This window comes from Panthera leo, chromosome D1 (assembly GCF_018350215.1).
Source record: "Panthera leo isolate Ple1 chromosome D1, P.leo_Ple1_pat1.1, whole genome shotgun sequence".
NCBI lineage: Eukaryota > Metazoa > Chordata > Mammalia > Carnivora > Felidae > Panthera > Panthera leo.
Window position 1 is genome coordinate 68,856,870 of NC_056688.1, and position 17,934 is coordinate 68,874,803.

General features: G+C 42.5%; 1 protein-coding gene across 1 annotated transcript in view; it reads left to right on the forward strand.

The window, feature by feature from the left end:
• Positions 1 to 17,934, forward strand: part of PARVA (parvin alpha) — a 171,652-nt gene that overhangs the window by 101,289 nt on the left and 52,429 nt on the right. The window contains exon 4 of the mRNA XM_042904851.1: positions 1,792 to 1,894. Within this exon, the coding sequence (XP_042760785.1) occupies positions 1,792 to 1,894 (103 nt within the window). The remainder of the gene's footprint in view (positions 1 to 1,791; positions 1,895 to 17,934) is intronic.

Genomic DNA, 17,934 nt, shown 5'->3' on the forward strand with positions numbered 1-17,934 from the left:
TTAGCTTCTCCAAGCTGAACTCAAAACAGGACAAAAAGGCACTGGATGCCAGAGTGGCTCATTCAAAATGTAAATGAGATCTATCATTTTCCTGCTCAGAACCTCTGTATAGATTCCTGTCAACTGAAGTCTGAAGCCCATGCTCCTGGGGATGGTGTTTGGGGTCTCATGCTGTAGCTGCCTCTTCAGCTTCAGATTGTCCCCTTAGAGTCACCATGTGATGACTGCTTACCGCTACTCAGACACTTCTCTGTCTTCACTAAATGGTGAGCTTCTCAGGGTTCAAGACCCCCCCCCCTTTTATTCATCATTGTTCCCCCAGGATCCAGCACAGAAAGTGACTTGGAGCAGATGTTCATAAACGCTGGGTGGGTGGATGGGGGAGAGACGGGAGGGTGTTGGATGGAGGGAGTGGAGGGGAGAGGAGGGAAGCTTCTATTCTAGAATAGTAGAACGATATTCTGTGAAGACCCCGGGCTCCACCCACGTATGCAAACCCAGCCCAGCTACTACCCCTGTTATAAAGGCAATCTATTGATGCAAACACAAAAGGTGATGTTCCCTGTGGTTCCTTGTATTACCAGATTGTGGTGGTTGCCTGAGGCCTGTCCTCAGGGGAGGGGACTGAGCACAAAGCCCAAAGGAACCTTCTTTCAACGAGGGAGTTGCTTTTTATCTTGATTGTGGTGGTGGTTACACGACTGTGTACAATGACCAAAACTCAACAAACTGTATTTAACATTAGTTAATTTTACCGTACATAAATAATATCATCATAAACAAATGAGCTGAAAAAAACGTAAGATAAAAGGCAGTGGACTTGCACAAACTGCAGTTTCCTTACCTGAAAAATGAAGTGAATGAACCCTCCCTCGAAGGGGTGTGTGCAGATTAACTAAATGAGCTACCGCAGGCTGTGCCCCTGCTCAGTGCTTCATGCTGAGGGCACTCAGGCAAGGGCAGGAGAGCGACAGGAGAGGAGAGGAGACTGCATTGGCCCACCAAGAGGTAGCTTGGGGATAAGGAGGAGAGCAGTACCTTAGAGGGCCGATGGATAGGAGTTCAGTTCCTGTCTGTGTCCATGGTTAGCAACGTGACCTTGGCAGATACATTCACTTCTGTGTTTGCTTTCTCCTCCTGAACATAGGAGGAGGGGTGATAGATGGGGGTGATAGTAACCACCTGACCAGATGTCCTAATGGGGGAGAGCTTTATTTATTAATTAGACGTACCTTTATTGAACATTCGGCCCTTGACATATGTGATTCTTTTCTGCTACCTAAAGCAGGAGAGATTTTCCTCCTTCATCTTAGAGGTGGGGAATCAGAGGCTCAGAGCAGAAACTAGTTTGCCCTAGATTCATAGGTCACGGAGGCACACACAGAGAGGTCCGTGGATGACAGAGGTGCACAGACACAGGTGCATACATCACAGAGCTACACAAATCAGTTGGTGGGTAACTAACCCCAGTTTGTAGAACTCTAAAAGCCCATATCCTTGCCTGGTACGAGCCACACACCCAAACACTGTGTGAATGTAGCTTGCCATTGGGGTAAGGAATGGTAAGGGGCCAAAAGATATTAACAGGGACACAGGTGCCACCAGAACTAGAAGCACTTACCCCGGAAAATTAACAGGGCCACTAGGGCTCACCCAGCCTTGTGTCCACATACTGAGTCACAGGGATTGTTCTCCTGCTTTCAAAATCTGAAGTTCATTTAGATTTTAATCTTCCAAGATAAGAAATCTGGCCTATGAATCTTCTCTTATTCTCTCTCTCTCTCTCTGTAGGTACTAATCGACTGGATTAATGATGTGCTTGTTGGAGAAAGAATCATTGTGAAAGACCTGGCTGAAGATTTATATGACGGGCAAGTCCTACAGAAGCTCTTTGGTGAGAAGGGGGTTGAATGTTGCGGTGGAGGTCTTTGCTCTGCAGGTGGATGGCTCTCAGGCTCCTAGTTGGGAGTGGTTCTCAGTTTACAGCCGTTCACGTGCCGTTCACACTATCAAAGTGTGGTGTGTGGGCCCACAGACTGGTGGGGCCTTTAGATGGCCTCCTGGAATCCGTTTCACATAAATGAATTGCCGAGGGAGTTCATTGGCCAGATGGGGCTGCTCCCCCTAGCAGTTGAAGGGCAGCAGCCGGGTAGATGAAAAGATTCCACTGTGTACTAGAAAACCTGCCTTGCCCTCTCTAGAAAACCGTGCACTTGTGACCTCTGTAGGTGTATTTACACGTGTGTGGGGGGTAAGCATATATACATATACCTCTGTCACCTATGGGTGGGTGTATGTGTGCATGTGCGTGTATGCATACCTGTGTGAGCTGTGGACCTGTGTGTGTGTGTGTGTTCCCCTGTGTACGTCTAAGTCAGGTGCAAGAATGTGGGAGCCTGTGCCTCTGTGATGTTCAGCCTCTGCGTGCCTAGATGTGTTGTCTCTGGGAAGGTGTGTTCCTGTGAAAATAGGCCCCCGGGGAGGAAAAGGAGAATTCAGGGGTGATCTAGTATTGAAATGACAAATTCAACCTGAAAGAATTTGGACTTTGCCTCAGCTGCTCCCCATTGTCTCTAGTCCAAACCTCTGCCCCAAGTTCTGGACTTCCATTCCTAGCTGCCCACTCAGCCCCTCCACCTGTGTGCCCCTCACGCTGAGCTCATCCACTTTTCCAAAGAGGTTTCTTGCCCTCTGAGTTAACCGCCTTCCCCTCTTCCCCGCCACGCCCTGCGTATGTGGGGGGCCTCCAGGGCTCCTTTCTTCTTGCTCACATGGTCTCCTGCAGCCACTCTCCCTGCTGTTTTCATTGGTCTGAGCTGTTGAGACAGCCTCCGACCTCACCTGCATTCCGCCTCTCTCTGCCTCCAGCCCATTCCTGGGCCGCCAGCAGAGGAGGCCTTCTCAAAACGCAAGTCTAGTCTTGCTCTCCCCTGTTGGGGTGGGGGGGGGGGAGGGGTGACAGGCCCAGCAGCACTGCATTCACACAGACCCTCATGCGACCCCCCCTCTGTCTTTTCAGCCTCACTGTTCATCTTTCAGTCTCTAGAGTCCATAGAACGTGCCTGCCTCTCGCACCTCGGACAACAGGATCACATCTAGAAGTGATTGTCACATGCCCTTCTGTGTTCCCCCGGATACACACACACATACGTACATAAATGTACATAACACACATGCCTTTATCATACGACGTTCCAAGTTGTTTGTAGCTGTTTATGGAAATGTCTGTGGGCTTCCCAAGAGCAGGAACACCATATCTTCCTCATCGATCCAGTCCTCCAGTTCTAGCAGTTTGCCTCCTGCACGTTGCCTGGCACTTAATCAATGTCTATTGAGTGAATGAATGATATAAAATCTAGTCATTTCTAGGAAGCTACACTGATTTGGTACTCAAACGTCAATATTAGTGAGTATTAATATTTAAAGACTTGTAAATGCAACCGAACGCAGAGAGGAGAAGGCTTTGGCACATGTTCCCATGGAAAAGCCATGAGCCTCGCTGGTCATCTCTTTTAGCGACTACAGCTTTTAACTCCTCCAGCGGATTTCTGGTCAGGATCTGAAAGTGTCTCGAAACGCTCTATATGCTGGGCTTTCAAGGCAAGGGTGGAATTTAGCCATGGAGTGATGGAACAAGGTCATGAGGTCATCTTGCCTCTGCGCATGGGGAGAGAACTGCCCAACATCACACCCGTGCAGCCCCGAGTCAGGACGGAGCAGAGTCAACGTTAGGTTTATTTCAGATCTCAACCTTCACGTTGAAAAGGTGATGTTGCTTCTGTCCACCTAAGTTTAGACCGTTTGTAGGTAGATGGGGACACACATGAAAAGGTACAGGCAGGGTGCCCAGGTGGAGAGAACCAGTTTGCAGGTAAAAATATGCATCGTGAGTGCCTGGGAGGTGTCTGTCGGGAGGCTGACTAGGATAGGCTCCAACCTTGACTTCCCCTCTATCTTCCTCTTTCCCAGCAACGTTCCTCAAAAGAATATTTGGCACTGTATCTGCTTCCTCACCACTAATCACTACCTTCTGAGGTACAGCCTGGGTATCATCATTCCATCTGCTTTCTCTTCTGAGGTCTCCAGTATCGATTCTGACATCTCCTGGGCTGTGGCATCTGACGCTAACTACCAAATGTCTCGTCCCCCTTCTCCAGCCCAGTGATCTCTGGGATCTCATGCCGCTTCCGACACACCCTCTCTTCCCCGTCTTCTTCATACCCTTGACTTCTCTCCGTAACGGCGGGGACTTCTCAGTCTTCCATCTGTGGCCCCTCCCTTCCCTTTTTCTCTCCTATCCTCTTCCTGGGTGATTGCATCTACTCCTGCATTTCAACCATTACCTCTCTGATAATCACTCCCTGAAGCTGTGAGGTGATGTGCTAACTGCCTTCCATGCATGCCCACCTGGGTGTCACCTAGGAACCATGCTGCCTCAAACTGATCTGATCTTCCTCCTCCCCACCAAAGCTATTCTGCTTGCCAGAATAGAGCCAAATGCTCAGATTAGAAATCTAGGAGTCATGCCCTTTTGCTCCTTGTCCTGTTAGTCACATATTGTGACAACTGTACTCCCTTATGTAATGTGTCGAACCACCCCATTTCTCAGCCAGGGGGTATGTGCAAAGCACTTAGAAAGTGCTGGCTCCCCACGTGCTGGGTTGGTGGCGCTTTCTCTGATTTTCCAGCCCCTCTGCTTCCACCTTAGCTTCTCCGGCTCCAAACACCCTATTCTCTGTGATATGCCGTTTCCTGCCTCGACACTATTTGTCTTGACACTTAATAGGCCATTTGTCAGTGGGTTTTTTGTTTTTTTACTTTTCTTTTGAATTAATTTTAGACTTAACAGTATTGTCGCAGAGAGAGTACAGAGTTCCTGACCCCCTCGGGCCCAGCTCCCTCTAATGCTAACGTCTTACCTCACCATGATACAGGTACCAAACCCTAAGAAATCAACCTCAGTCCCAGAATTTATTTGGATTTTACCAGATTTTTAAATGAATGTCTTTATCAGTTCTAGAATCTGATCTGGGATTACACACTGTACTCGATTGTATCACGTCCCTTCCAAACTGTGACTGCCTTTTCTTTCATGACCTTGACACTTGTGAAAGAGGACTGATTAGTTATTGTGTAGAATAGCCCCTAACTTGGGTTTGTCTGATGTTTTCTGATTATTAGATTAAGGTCATAAATTTGGGGGAAGGATACCCCAGAAGTGACAGGTCCTTCTTGGTGTGTTGTACCCAGGGTCCACAATGTTAACATGTCTTATTACTGGTGAGTTCACCTGGATCACTTGGGGAAGGCAGTGTCTGTCAGATCCCTTCACTGTGAAGTAACTATTTTTCTCTTTAAGATTCATTTGTTTAGGGGGCAAGATAATTTAAGATTATGCAAATATTTTGTTTCTCCTTACATGTTTCCCACTGATTTTATTCAGTGGATCATATCTGCCTCAATTATTACTGCAGTGGTCTAGTGGAGATTTTCTATTTTCTTCATTCCTTCTACATTTATTAATTGGAATCCTTCTGTAAGGAAAAGTTGGTCCATTTACTTATTTATTCAGTATTTATATCAGTATGGACACAAGGATACTTACTTCATACTCTAGGTTATAATCTATCGGGTTTTTTTTTGTTTTGTTTTTTGGGTTTTTTTGCTCGTATACCTCCAGCTTTCATCATTTGACCATTGGGAGCTCTTTCAGATTGGCTTCTGGGCACTTTTGACCTGCTGCTCCATATTTTTTTGTTCTTAGCACTTACTTTCTGGCATCATAAGATGTTCCAGACTCCTCTTATGCTTTACTTACTCTGACCCTAGAATCAGTCATTTCTCCACGGAGCTTGGATTTTTTTTTTTATTAGAAAATGGTATTTTGCAATCAATATATGGGCACATTAGAGAGTGTTGTTAACCTGCTATCCGTAGCACACATAAACGTAGGCACAGTACAATGACCTGGTGGTACTACAATGAATCAGACACGATCATTTCTAAAAATCCAGTTGGGCTGGGCCCAGAGAGCAGGAACGGGCTGAGGTTGGGATTAGTAAACTAACTATGAAACACTGGTACTTAGAAGAAGATGGAAATGCCACAGGGACCTCAAGGAGTCCGGATGTGCCAGGTCACACCTCAGGAGCAGGAAATGCATCTGGAATCCAGGAAATGAGGTTGATGACCTCATGAGGCAAGGACTCAGAACCTGGAAGTGAACAAGATGTGGAGGCAAGAATCTCTCAGCAAAAGGCTCTGTGTGTTTTAGGGTCATGGTGAAAGTCTGAATGGGTGAGCATCCCCAAAATGACAGATAGACTCTGCTGAGCAGCATGGCTGGGTGTTCTCTGATCACAAACCCTGTGAAGGCAGTGTCATACCTGGGTCTCCTTTGTGCAGCCAGATACTGCTTGTTTGACAGCACTGGGGCTGCTCAACTTGCCTTTCTCAGGGACCCCATGCATATCTGGAAGGGTCTTCTGACATACCTTCCCCCAGTCCTTCTTTCTGAGCTGCCTCTGTTCCCAGGGTCTTCTCTCTTGCCCCGGCTGCAGTTCTGAGTTCAGGTTTTCCCAAAAGCAGATGCCGGGACAAGGACTTGGGTGGAGGAAGTTCATATGAGAGGTGATCTTAGAAAGTAAATAGTTACGTGGGGAATGTAAGAGAGCAAGATAAAGGCCAGTGATGTTGAGTTTGCGACCAGGGTTCAGTCCTGCAGGGTTCCCTCTGAGAAACACCTTAAGTCATCCTACCCAGGACAGGGAGGGTCCTCCCATCCCCCTGTGGTTGAGGATTGCCTACATAAGAATTAAGAGCTTCTAGGTTGTACTTCTGATGGAGAAGCTCTTATGCAGAGAAGAAGAGCTTCAGGGCCAGAATTGGAACCCATGGTGTGCTGGGCTCCAATTGGGGGTGAATGCAAGTGAACCAGGGAGCTCCAGGAAGGGGCATCCACATCACCCAGGAATATGAGAAGGTACAAGTTCTGCTGTAGGGGCTGTTCCTGCTGAGTCCCTTGGTGTTGCTGCCAGGGAAAAATCAGATACTTATGCTGCCACCCCCATCTCCTCATAGCAACAGCTCCAGACCTTTCCACACCTCAGGACGAAAGCTTGCTGCATTTGCATCCCCAACACTTAGGCCAGAGATACTACCAAGAGAGGCAGGAGATAAAGGATTCTAGAAAAATGCCCGCACCAGATAATCATTTCAGGTGAACATAAGCTTTCCTGACTTGGGATAGCTCTGTGAGCTTCCTTAGGGTATGTTTTAGTTAACGGATTCTTATCTTTAAATATGTGCATGTACTCGCCTGTGTTGAGGGCTAAAAGTCATAAGGTTCTTTTTTCTAGTGTTCACAACGGCATATGCCCGAAACAGGATATCTTCTTCAAGCATGAGACTGAGCAGGGTCCCTTGGGCATAAAGATTCTGCAGGAGAGTTTTTTTGTTTAGCTTTAGGGTATGTGTTTGTCCCTGGTAGACCCTAAAGAGAACATCTTACATTGACCTTACTCTTGTCGATTACTATTCATTAAGCAACAGCCATTTCATTTGCTAGATGCTACCTGCTGAGTTAAGGGATACGAAAGGAAATATGTTGCAGTGTAACATACTGCATAACACAGTGCCTTCAGGTAACTCACAGTCTGGTAGTATGTGTGGGATACCAAGTAGTTTAGGAAAGGTGTCGTGAATGAGGAGGCATTTTGAATGAGTCCTTAGGGAAGGAGAATTTAAACCAGATGAAGAAGGAAAAGAACATTCTAGTCAGCACAACAAAATGTAAGCCCATGTGGATTTCAGGGTGAGTGGTGGGAGAGTGTTGTACAGACAAGGAATACGTGGGTAGGCAAACTTCAGGAGTGGTTGTGTGGGACTTGTGGCTAACACAGATGAGACCCAGCACCCAGATCTTGATTTCTTACACCATTCTCCAATAATAGAAACCAGGGTATGCAGAAAATTGGCTAACTGTAGGACTGGAGCATCTTGCAGTGCCGAAAAGAGGTACTAAGAAAAAATATAGATGTGTGGGACAGCATACGGAAAGTATTCAGGACCAACCTAAAACAGCTCCCAGTGGCTAATGGTAGAATAATTTGAGCACAGAGATGAATGACAATAGTATTGGATTATAGCCCAAAGTGTAAATATCCTTAAGTCCATATTGATATAAATAGGTAAATAAATGAGAAAAGGAACAATTCTTCCTCACTGAATTATTCTAAATAATTCATGTGTTTACATTCCCCTCAAAAAAATGAAAGTTAACTCCCACCTCTTGAGTGAACTCCATTTAGTGACTAGCTTCCAATGATTACGGGATGGAGCTGGAGGAGGCAAGTAACTTTGCAGTAAAGAAACAAGATATAGACCGTACTTTGACCGAGTGATCAAGGTTAACATCACCAATGATAAGTCATGTTGATAGCATGCATCCTTGATACGATGCAGTGGAAAGGGCACTTCACCTCTGTGATCTTCCTCCCAAAACCCATAACCTCAGTCTAACCATGAGAAAAACATGGGAAAAACCCAGTGCTCCTCAAAACCGTCAAGGTCATAAAGAGCAAGGAAAGTCTGAAAACCTATTACAGAATAGAGGGCACTAAAGGTGACGATGAGAAGAACCCAAAGCATGGACTTAATGTCAGTTCATTAGTTGTGACAAACATACCATAGTATTATAAGATGCTAACAATGGGTGAAACCGGATTCAGAACATGCAGGAACTGTATGAACTATTATTTCAGCTTTTCTATAAATCCAAAAACCATTCTAAAATTAAAAATTTAATGGCCAACTAATCTTTGACAAAGCATGAAAGAATATCCAATGGAATAAAGACAGTCTCTTCAAGTGGTGCTGGGAAAATTGGACAGCGACATGCAGAAAAATGAACCTGGACCTCTTTCTTACACCATACACAAAAATAAACTCAAAATGGATGAAAGACCTAAATGGAAGACAGGAAGCCATCAAAATCCTGGAGGAAAAAGCAGGCAAAAACCTCTTTGATATTGGCTACAGCAACTTCTTACTCAACACATCTCCAGAGGCAAAGGAAACAAAAGCAAAAATGAACTATTGGGACCTCATCAAAATGAAAAGCTTCTGCACAGCAAAGGAAACAACCAGCAAAACTAATAGGCAACTGACAAAATGGGAGAAGATGTGTGCAAACGACATATCAGATAAAGGGTTAGTATCCAAAATCTATAAAGAACTTATCAAAGTCAACACCCAAAAAACAAATAATACAGTAAAGAAATGGCAAAAGACATGACTAGACACTTCTCCAAAGAAAAAATCCAGATGGCCAACAGACACATGAAAAAATGCTCAACATCACTCATCATCAGGGAAATACAAATCAAAACCACAATGAGATACCACCTCACACCTGTCAGAATAGCTAACATTAACAACTCAGGCAACAGCAGATATTGGCAAGGATGGGGAGAGAGGGGATCTCTTTTGCATTGTTGGTGGGAATGAAAGTTGGTGTAGCCACTCTGGAAAATATGGAGGTTCCTCAAAAAATTAAAAAATAGAACTGCCCTACGACCCAGCAACTGCACTACTGTTTCGAAGGGACACATGCACCCCAATGTTTATAGCAGCACCATCAACAATAGCCAAAGTATGGAAAGAGCCCAAATGTCCGTCGACGGATGAATGGATAAAGAAGATGTGGTATGTATATATACAATGGAGTATTACTCAACAATCAAAAAGAATGAGATCTTGCCATTTGCACCTACGTGGATGGAACTATAGAGTATTATGCTAAGCGAAATTAGATAAAGACAAATATGACTTCACTCATGAGAATTTTAAGACACAGAACAGATGAACACAAGGGAAGGGAAGCAAAACATATAAAAAACAGGGAGGGGGACAAAACAGAAGAGACTCTTAAATATGGAGAGCAAACAGGGTTACTAGAGGGGTTGTGGAAGGGGGGATAGGTAAGGGGCATTAAGGAATCTACTCCTGAAATCACTGTTGCGCTATATGCTAAGTAACTTGGAAGTAAATTTAAAAAAAAAATGGGGAGCAACTTTTTGATATAAAAGCAAAAAAAAAAATGGATAAAGGAATGAAATGAAAATGAAATGAAAAATTTATTTACAGAAAGAAGAGGAGCCTGCTTGACAGAGGACCTTGAACAAAGAATTGTGGACTACATTTGCTGGGTAGGCAGTGGTAAATGCTAATGGCTTGTGAGCAAAGCGACATGATCAGAAATGAGACTTCTGAAGATGACCAGGAGTAGTGGAGGAAGCTCCAGCAAAACACCTCTTTGTGCAACAATGATGATGTTGAACTAGAGAGGGAGCAGTATTGATGGGGGAAAAGCTTCAAGTGATGTAGGGAATAAGTGGCTAAAGGAAACTGGTGGATGTTAAATAGGGATGACCCCTTAATCCCAGGAGGAGCAACGTCTTGTAGGGTTTGATCACATTGGTTTTGATGATCATTTTCCCACACCTACAAGTACTTAGGCTAAAGTAGAAGCTGTGGTAAAACTGAAAGAGGAATGAAGACACGGACAGGAGATCTAAGATCTGCATTTCACAGCAGCTCAGATCACTCTTCTGTAAAACCAGGAAGATGGCCTATACAACCTTACAGCTGAGCTAATGCAGTTCCACTAGCCACATGTATGTAGCTAATAAAAGCAACCAAAAGTAAAAATCTACTTAGTCACACCAGCTACACTTCAAGTGCTTGACACCCAAATGTGTCAAGTGGCTACCATACTGGATAGTGCAGAAATGAATATTTTCATCATAGCATTAAGCGCTTTTGGACAGCATGCTCTAATCTTCCTACTGGAACAGTCATTGATTCTAGAATACTTGAAGATAATGTATACTACCATTCTTAAACCAGAGGAGGAATTTTCTGGCCTCAAGCTGAATGGCAGTCTTTTTATTTTTATTCTTTTATTTGTTAGCAGAGATGGGTATATATTTGGCACCCCAGCACAAAGTACTCTGGAGTCAAAGTAGACATAAGCTGGGAAATCCCAGTCAACCTCCAGGGCGCCCCATGTGCAAGTCACCGTGGGAACTCCTACCTTGTGCTCACCTTAATTCCAGCCACCCTGCAAGGGCATCCCATGCATGGGGAAGCCCAGGACACCCCCCTCCCTCAGTCTGCATTCCAGCTTGGCTCTAGCTGCCCCGAGAGGCCACCCTCTACCTTGAGAGCCCTAGAGTATTCCAGCTTGAAGTTTGCACCCACATCAGCTTCAAGTGTCATTCCAGGGTGCCTGCTGCACAGAGAGGCCAGAGACTACACCAGCTTATGTCCACTTCAGCTGCCCTGTCAGGGCATACTCTGAGCCCCAAGACCACCCCAGCCCATAGCCACTTCATAACCCACAGCAGGCGCAGCTCCAGCCAGCCAACCAAAGTCACCAAGCACACACAGTCTACACAAGATCATTCCTTCAAGTTTAGGAGAAGTAGCCGCTCTGCCTAATTCATAAAAACAAACACAGAAAGTTAAGCAAAATGAGGAGACAGAGGAATATGTCCCAAATGAAAGGACAAAACAAAACCTTAGAAAAAGAACTAAATGTAACAGATATAAGCAATGTGCCTGATAAAGAGATTAATGATTATAAAGATGCTCAATGGACTGCAGAGAAAAGTGGAAGAACTTAGAACTTCAATAAGGAGACAGAAAATATAAAAAAGAACCAATCAAAATTGAAAAATATAATAACCAAAATGAAAAGTACACTACAGGGAATTAACAGATTAGTAACTGCAGAAGAATGGCAGCAATCTGACAGTGTCATGGGAAGTTCCCAAGCTGAATAGGGAGGGAGGGAAGGAAGGAAGAGAGAAAAAATTTTAAGTGAGGATATGTTAAGGGATCTCTTGGGCCACATCAAGAACAATACAATTTGCATTATAGGGGTCCCAGCAGGAAAGAGAGGGGGAGAAAAGGACAGAAAAGTTATTTTAAGAAATAATAGCTGAAAACATTCCTACCCTGGGGAAGGAAAGACATCTAGGTTCAGGAAGCACAAAGAACCCCAAACAAGGTGAACCCAAGGAGGTCCGCACTACAACATGTAGTAATTAAAGAGAATTTTAGCTCACTCAGCCAGTGGAGCATGCCACTCTTGATCTTGGGGTTATAAGTCCAGGTCCATGTTGAGTATAGAGATTAAAGAAAAATAAAATCGGGGTGCCTGGGTAGCTCATTCTGTTAAGTCCAACTCTTGATTTTGGTTCAGGTCATGATCTCACTGTTCATGAGTTTAAGCCCCACATCAGGATCCTCACTGACAGTGCAGAGCCTGCTTAGAATTCTGTCTCCCTCCCCCTCTTCCCCTCTCCTGCTCACATGTTCTCTCTCTCTCAAAATAAACCAATAAACTGAAAAATCTTTTTAAAAATGCAAAAAGCAGCAAGAGAAAAAAATAGTTACACACAAGGGAAACTCCATAAGGATATCAGCTGAATTTTTAGCAGAAACTGCGCAGTCCAGGAGTGGCATGCTCTATTCAAAGTGATGAAAAGAGGCACACCTGGGTGGCTCAGTCAGTTGTGTTCAACTTGAGCTCTGGTCATGATCTTGCAGTTCATGGGTTTGAGCCCTGCATCAGTCTCTGTGCTGACAACTTGGAGCCTGCTTCAGATTCTGTGTCTCCCTCTCTCTCTCTCTGCCCCCTCATGCTCGCTTGTGCTCACTCTCTCTCAAAATAAATAAAAAAGATTCTCCAGGGTAGATAACATGTTAGGCCGTAAGTCTTCATAAATTAAAAAAAAACAAAATTAAAACCATATCATCCATCCCTTCTGACCTCAACAGTGTGACACTAGATGTCAATCACAAGGGAAAAAACTGGAAAAAACACAAGCACATTGAGGTTAAACAGTATGCTACTAACCAACCAATGGGTCAATGAAGAAATCAAAAAATATGTGGAGAAAAATGAAAATGGAAACAGAACACTCCAAAATCTTTGGGACACAGTGAAAAGCTCTAGGAGGGAAATTTATAATAATACAGGCCTACCTCAAGAAACAAGAAAAATCTTAACCTAACCTTATATTTAAAGCAATAGAAAAGGAACAAAGCCCAATATTACTGGAAGTAAACAATGAAGATCAGAGCAGAAATTAATGAAACAGACTTTAAAAAAATAGAAAAAAGCAATGAAATCAGGAGCTGTTTTTTTCAAATATGTATATATTTGAATATATATATATATTTAAAAAATAGATAAATCTTTAGCCAGACTCATCAAGAAAAAAGAGGACCCATGTTAATAAAATAAAAAATGAAAGAGAAGTGACAAAATGAAAGAGAAGTAACAATAAATACCACAGAAATACAAAGGATTATAAGAAACTACTATGAAAACTTATATGCCAATAAATCGGACAACCTAGAAACAATGGATTCTTAAAAACATGCAATCTTCCAAAACTGAATGAGGAAGAAATAGAAAATCTAAACAGACCAATTACTAGTAATGAAATTGAATCAATAATCAAAACAGTCCCAACAAAGGCCAGGACCAGAATGATTCACAGGTGTGTTCTACCAAATATTGAAAGAAGAATTAATCTATTCTCCTCAAACTATTACAAAAAGAAGTGGAAGGAAGGCATCCATACATTCTGAGGACAGCATTGCCCTGGTACCAACACCAAACAAAGACACTACAAAAGGCCAATATCCCTGATCAATATAGATGCAAAAATCCTCATCCATATATTAGCAAACCACCTTCAACAATATATCAAAAGAATCATTCATGACAACCACATGGGATTTATTCCAAGGATGCAAAGCCTGGCTCAATATCCACAAATCAATCAACATCACACACAACTTTAAACTGAAGAATAAAAACCATATAATCATCTCAACAGATGCAGAAAAAAAATCTGACAAAATTCAACATCCATTTATATATAAAAAAAGGAAACTTTCAACAGATTGGTTTAGAGGGAACACACCTCAACATAATAAAGTCCATATATGAAAAGCTTTCAGCTAACATCATACTCAATGGTGGAAAACAAAGCTTTTCCTCTAAAGTCACAATCAAAATGATGTCTACTCCTGCTAATTTTATTCAATATAATAGTGGAAGTTCTAGTCCTAGCAGCCAGAGAAGAAAAAAGGCATCCATATTGGTAAAGAAGAAGTAAAAATGTCACTATTTGCAAATGACAGGATACTATACACAGAAAGTCCTAAAGATTTCACCAAAAAACCCCACAAAAACTATTAGAATAAGTGAATTCAGTAAAGTTGCAGGATACAAAACCAATACACAGAAATCTGTTGTATTTATATACACTAATAACAAAGTAGTAGAAAGAGAAATTAAGAAAACAGTTCCATTTTCAGTTGTACCTAAAAGAATAAAATACCTAGGAATAACTTAACCAAGGAGGTGAGAGACCTGTACTTTGAAAACTATAAAACACTGATGAAAGAAAAAGAAGATGACACAAACAAATGGAAAGATATTCCATGCTCATGGACTGGAAGAATTAATATTGTTAAAATGTTCATATTTACCCAGGACAATCTACAGATTCAATGCAATTCCTATCAAAATACCAACAATATTTTTCACAAAACTAGAAAAATAAATCTTAAAATTTTTATGGAACCACAAAAGATCCAAAGCAGGCTTTAGAAAGAACAAAGCTGAAGGTATTACAATCCCAGATTTCAAGATACACTAAAAAGCTGTAGTAATCAAAGCGTAATGGTATTAGCACAAAAATCAACACATAGATCAATGTAACAGAATAGGGAGCCCAGAAATAAACCCATACTTATTTAGTCAATTAATCTATGACAAAGGAGGCAAGAATATACAATGGAGAAAAGATGGTCTCTTCAATAAATGGTGCTGGGAAAACTGGACAGCTACATGCAAAAGAATGAAAGTGGACCATTTTCCCACATCATACACAAAAGTAAACTTAAAATGGATTAAAGGCCAGGGGCACCTGCGTGGCTCAGTTGGTTAAGTGTCCAACTTTGGCTCAGGTCATGATCTCACAGTTTGTGAGTTCGAGCCCTGTGCCGGGCTCTGTGCTGATGGCTTGGAGCCTGGGGCCTGCTTCAGATTCTATATGTGTGTGTCTCTCTCTGCCCCTCACATTTGTGCTCTTTCACTCTCAAAAATAAATAAACATTAAAAAATATATATTTTATGGATTAAAGGCCTAAATGTGAAACCTGAAACCATAAAACTCCTCAAAGAAAACATAGGCAGTAGTAGGCTGGGAAGATGGCAGCAGAATAGGAGGACCCTAAGCTCACCTCATCCCATGGATACTAGATGATACTCCCATCAGCATTAATAACTGAGAAGATGACCTAAAGACTGGCAGAAGAAACTCCACTAAAGGTAGAGAAGAGGCCACATCGAAGAAGCTAGGAAAGGCAGAGACACAGTTTGGAAGTGAAACAGACCTTGGCCATCTGCAGTTAGAGGGAGCCAGGAATGTGAAGAAATAGACTATCATATCAGGGAGCCCACACAGGGAAGATGAATCCCCATATTTGGTTTTGAAGGTGAGAGGAGTGAATCTCATGAGTTTTTACAATTAGCAGGATTTAAAGCCTCCAATTTTAAAAATAAGCAAGCTCTGTTTCAGGGGAGTCCAGAGGGCATTAGGAAGCTGAGTCCTGGCCCTTAAAGAAATAGTAGGATAAATAGCCCATGGAGATACAACAGTTTCAAAAACGGGTGAGCATACAGGAGGGAGATTTATTTATTCATCTCAGAGCATGGCCCAGAGAATCAGGGATTGTGAGGAGACACCTCCAGCCCCCTTCCCCCCAGCATAAATACAGCCACCCATGGGAACCAACACAGTACATACACTCACTACCTAACTTGCTTACACCAAGTCCTGCCCCCCAACCTCTATTTCAGCAGATCCACCCTTCCTAGTCATGCTTGCCTCAGTACCAGTGCTACAGATCCCTTCCCAAGACTGGTGCAAACTCTGCCAATACCACCTCCTGACCCTCACATTTTGCAGGGCCTCAGTACCAGCGGGGGCAGGTCTCATTCATGAACAGACTATCTCACATTTTGTTAAAATGTACCCTGCCTGGCTGGTGACCAAAAACTGGCCACAACAGGCAAAGAGAGCCTCTGCAGTTGACTAGACTGGAGGAAAAAAATGGCGAGGACATAACAACAAGGCACACACAACACATAGGAGACACTTTCTGAAGCACCAGGTTCTGGGGAACAGAGGACACTGCACTGCAGGGCACTGTAGGTCCTCTTCTTCATAACGCCATTACCATCAAGAGCAGGAGATATTAGCTGACTTTCCTAACACACAGAAACAGAGTTAAGTAACATAGGAGACAGAGGAATATGTCCCAAATGAAAGAACAGGAGAAAACCACAGTAAGAGACCTAAGCAAAATAGATGTAAGTAATGTGCCTGATAGAGAATTTAAAGTAATGATCATAAAGATACTCACTGGACTTGAGAAAAGAGTCGAGGATATCAGTGAGACCATTAATAAGGAGACAAAAAAGAACCAATCAGAGACAAAACAATCAATGAAATTAGAAATATACTTGATGGAATAAATAGCTGGCTAGAGGAAGCAGACATATTGTGATTTAATGACCTGGAAGACAGTGTAATGGAAACTAATCAAGCTGAGCAAGTCAAAGAAAAAAAAAATGCAACATAAGAATAGACTTAGGGAACTCAGTGACTCCATCAAATACAATAAAATTCACATTGCAGGGATCCCAGAAGAAGAAGAGAGAGAAAAGGGGTCAGAAAGTTTATTTGAGAAATAATGGCTGAAAACTTCCCTAATCTGGGGAAGGAAACAGATATCCAGACCCAGGAGGTACAGAGGTCCCCCAACAAAATCAAACCAAGGAGGTCCACACCAAGGCACATAGTAAGTAAAATGGCAAAAAGTAGTGATATGGAAAAAAATTTTTTAAGCAGCAAGAGAAAGGACAGTTACATACAGGGAAAGCCCCATAAGGCTATCAGCAGATTTTTCAGCAGAAACTTTACAGGCCAGAAGGGAGTGGCATGATACATTCAGAGTGCTGAAAGGGAACAATCTGCATCCAAGAATACTCTATCCAGCAAGGCTATCATTCAGAACAGGAGAGACCAAGAGTTCTTGGAAAAACAAAAACTAAAAGAGTTCATGACCACTAAACCAACCCTGTAAGAAAATTTTAAAGGGTACTCTTTGAGTAGAAAGGGAAGACCGTGAGAGTATGAAAAGTAGGAAATATAAAAGCAGTAAAAATAAGGATATCTGTAAAAATCAGTCAAGGGATTCACAAAAGGGTGTAAAATATGACACTATATATGTAAAGTGGGGGTGGGGGAGTAAAGAATGTGTCCAAAGTTAAGCAACCATCAACTTAATACAGACTGCTATATGCAGAAGATGTTATATAAACCTAAAGGTAACCATGAATAAAAAACCAGTAATAAATATGGAAAGAATAAAGAAAAAGGAATCCATGTCAGTAAAGAAAGCCAATAAACCATGAAAGAGAGCATGAAAGGATCAAAGAAAAACTAGAAAAATAACCACAAACAAAATTATAATAAAAACATTCTATCAATAATTACTTTGAATGTAAATAGACTGAATGCTTCACTCAAAAGATATAGGGCGACAGAGCAAATTTTAAAAGGGACCCATCTATATGCTCCCTACAAGAGACTCATTTAAGACCTAAAGACATCTGCAGATTGAAAGTGAGGGGTTGAAGAAAGATTTGTCATGCAAATGGATGTCAGAAAAAGCCAGGGTAGCAATACATATTGGCCAAAGTAGACTGTATAACAAAGACTATCACAAGAGACAAAAAAAGACATTATGTAACAATAAAGGGGACAATCCAACAAGAAG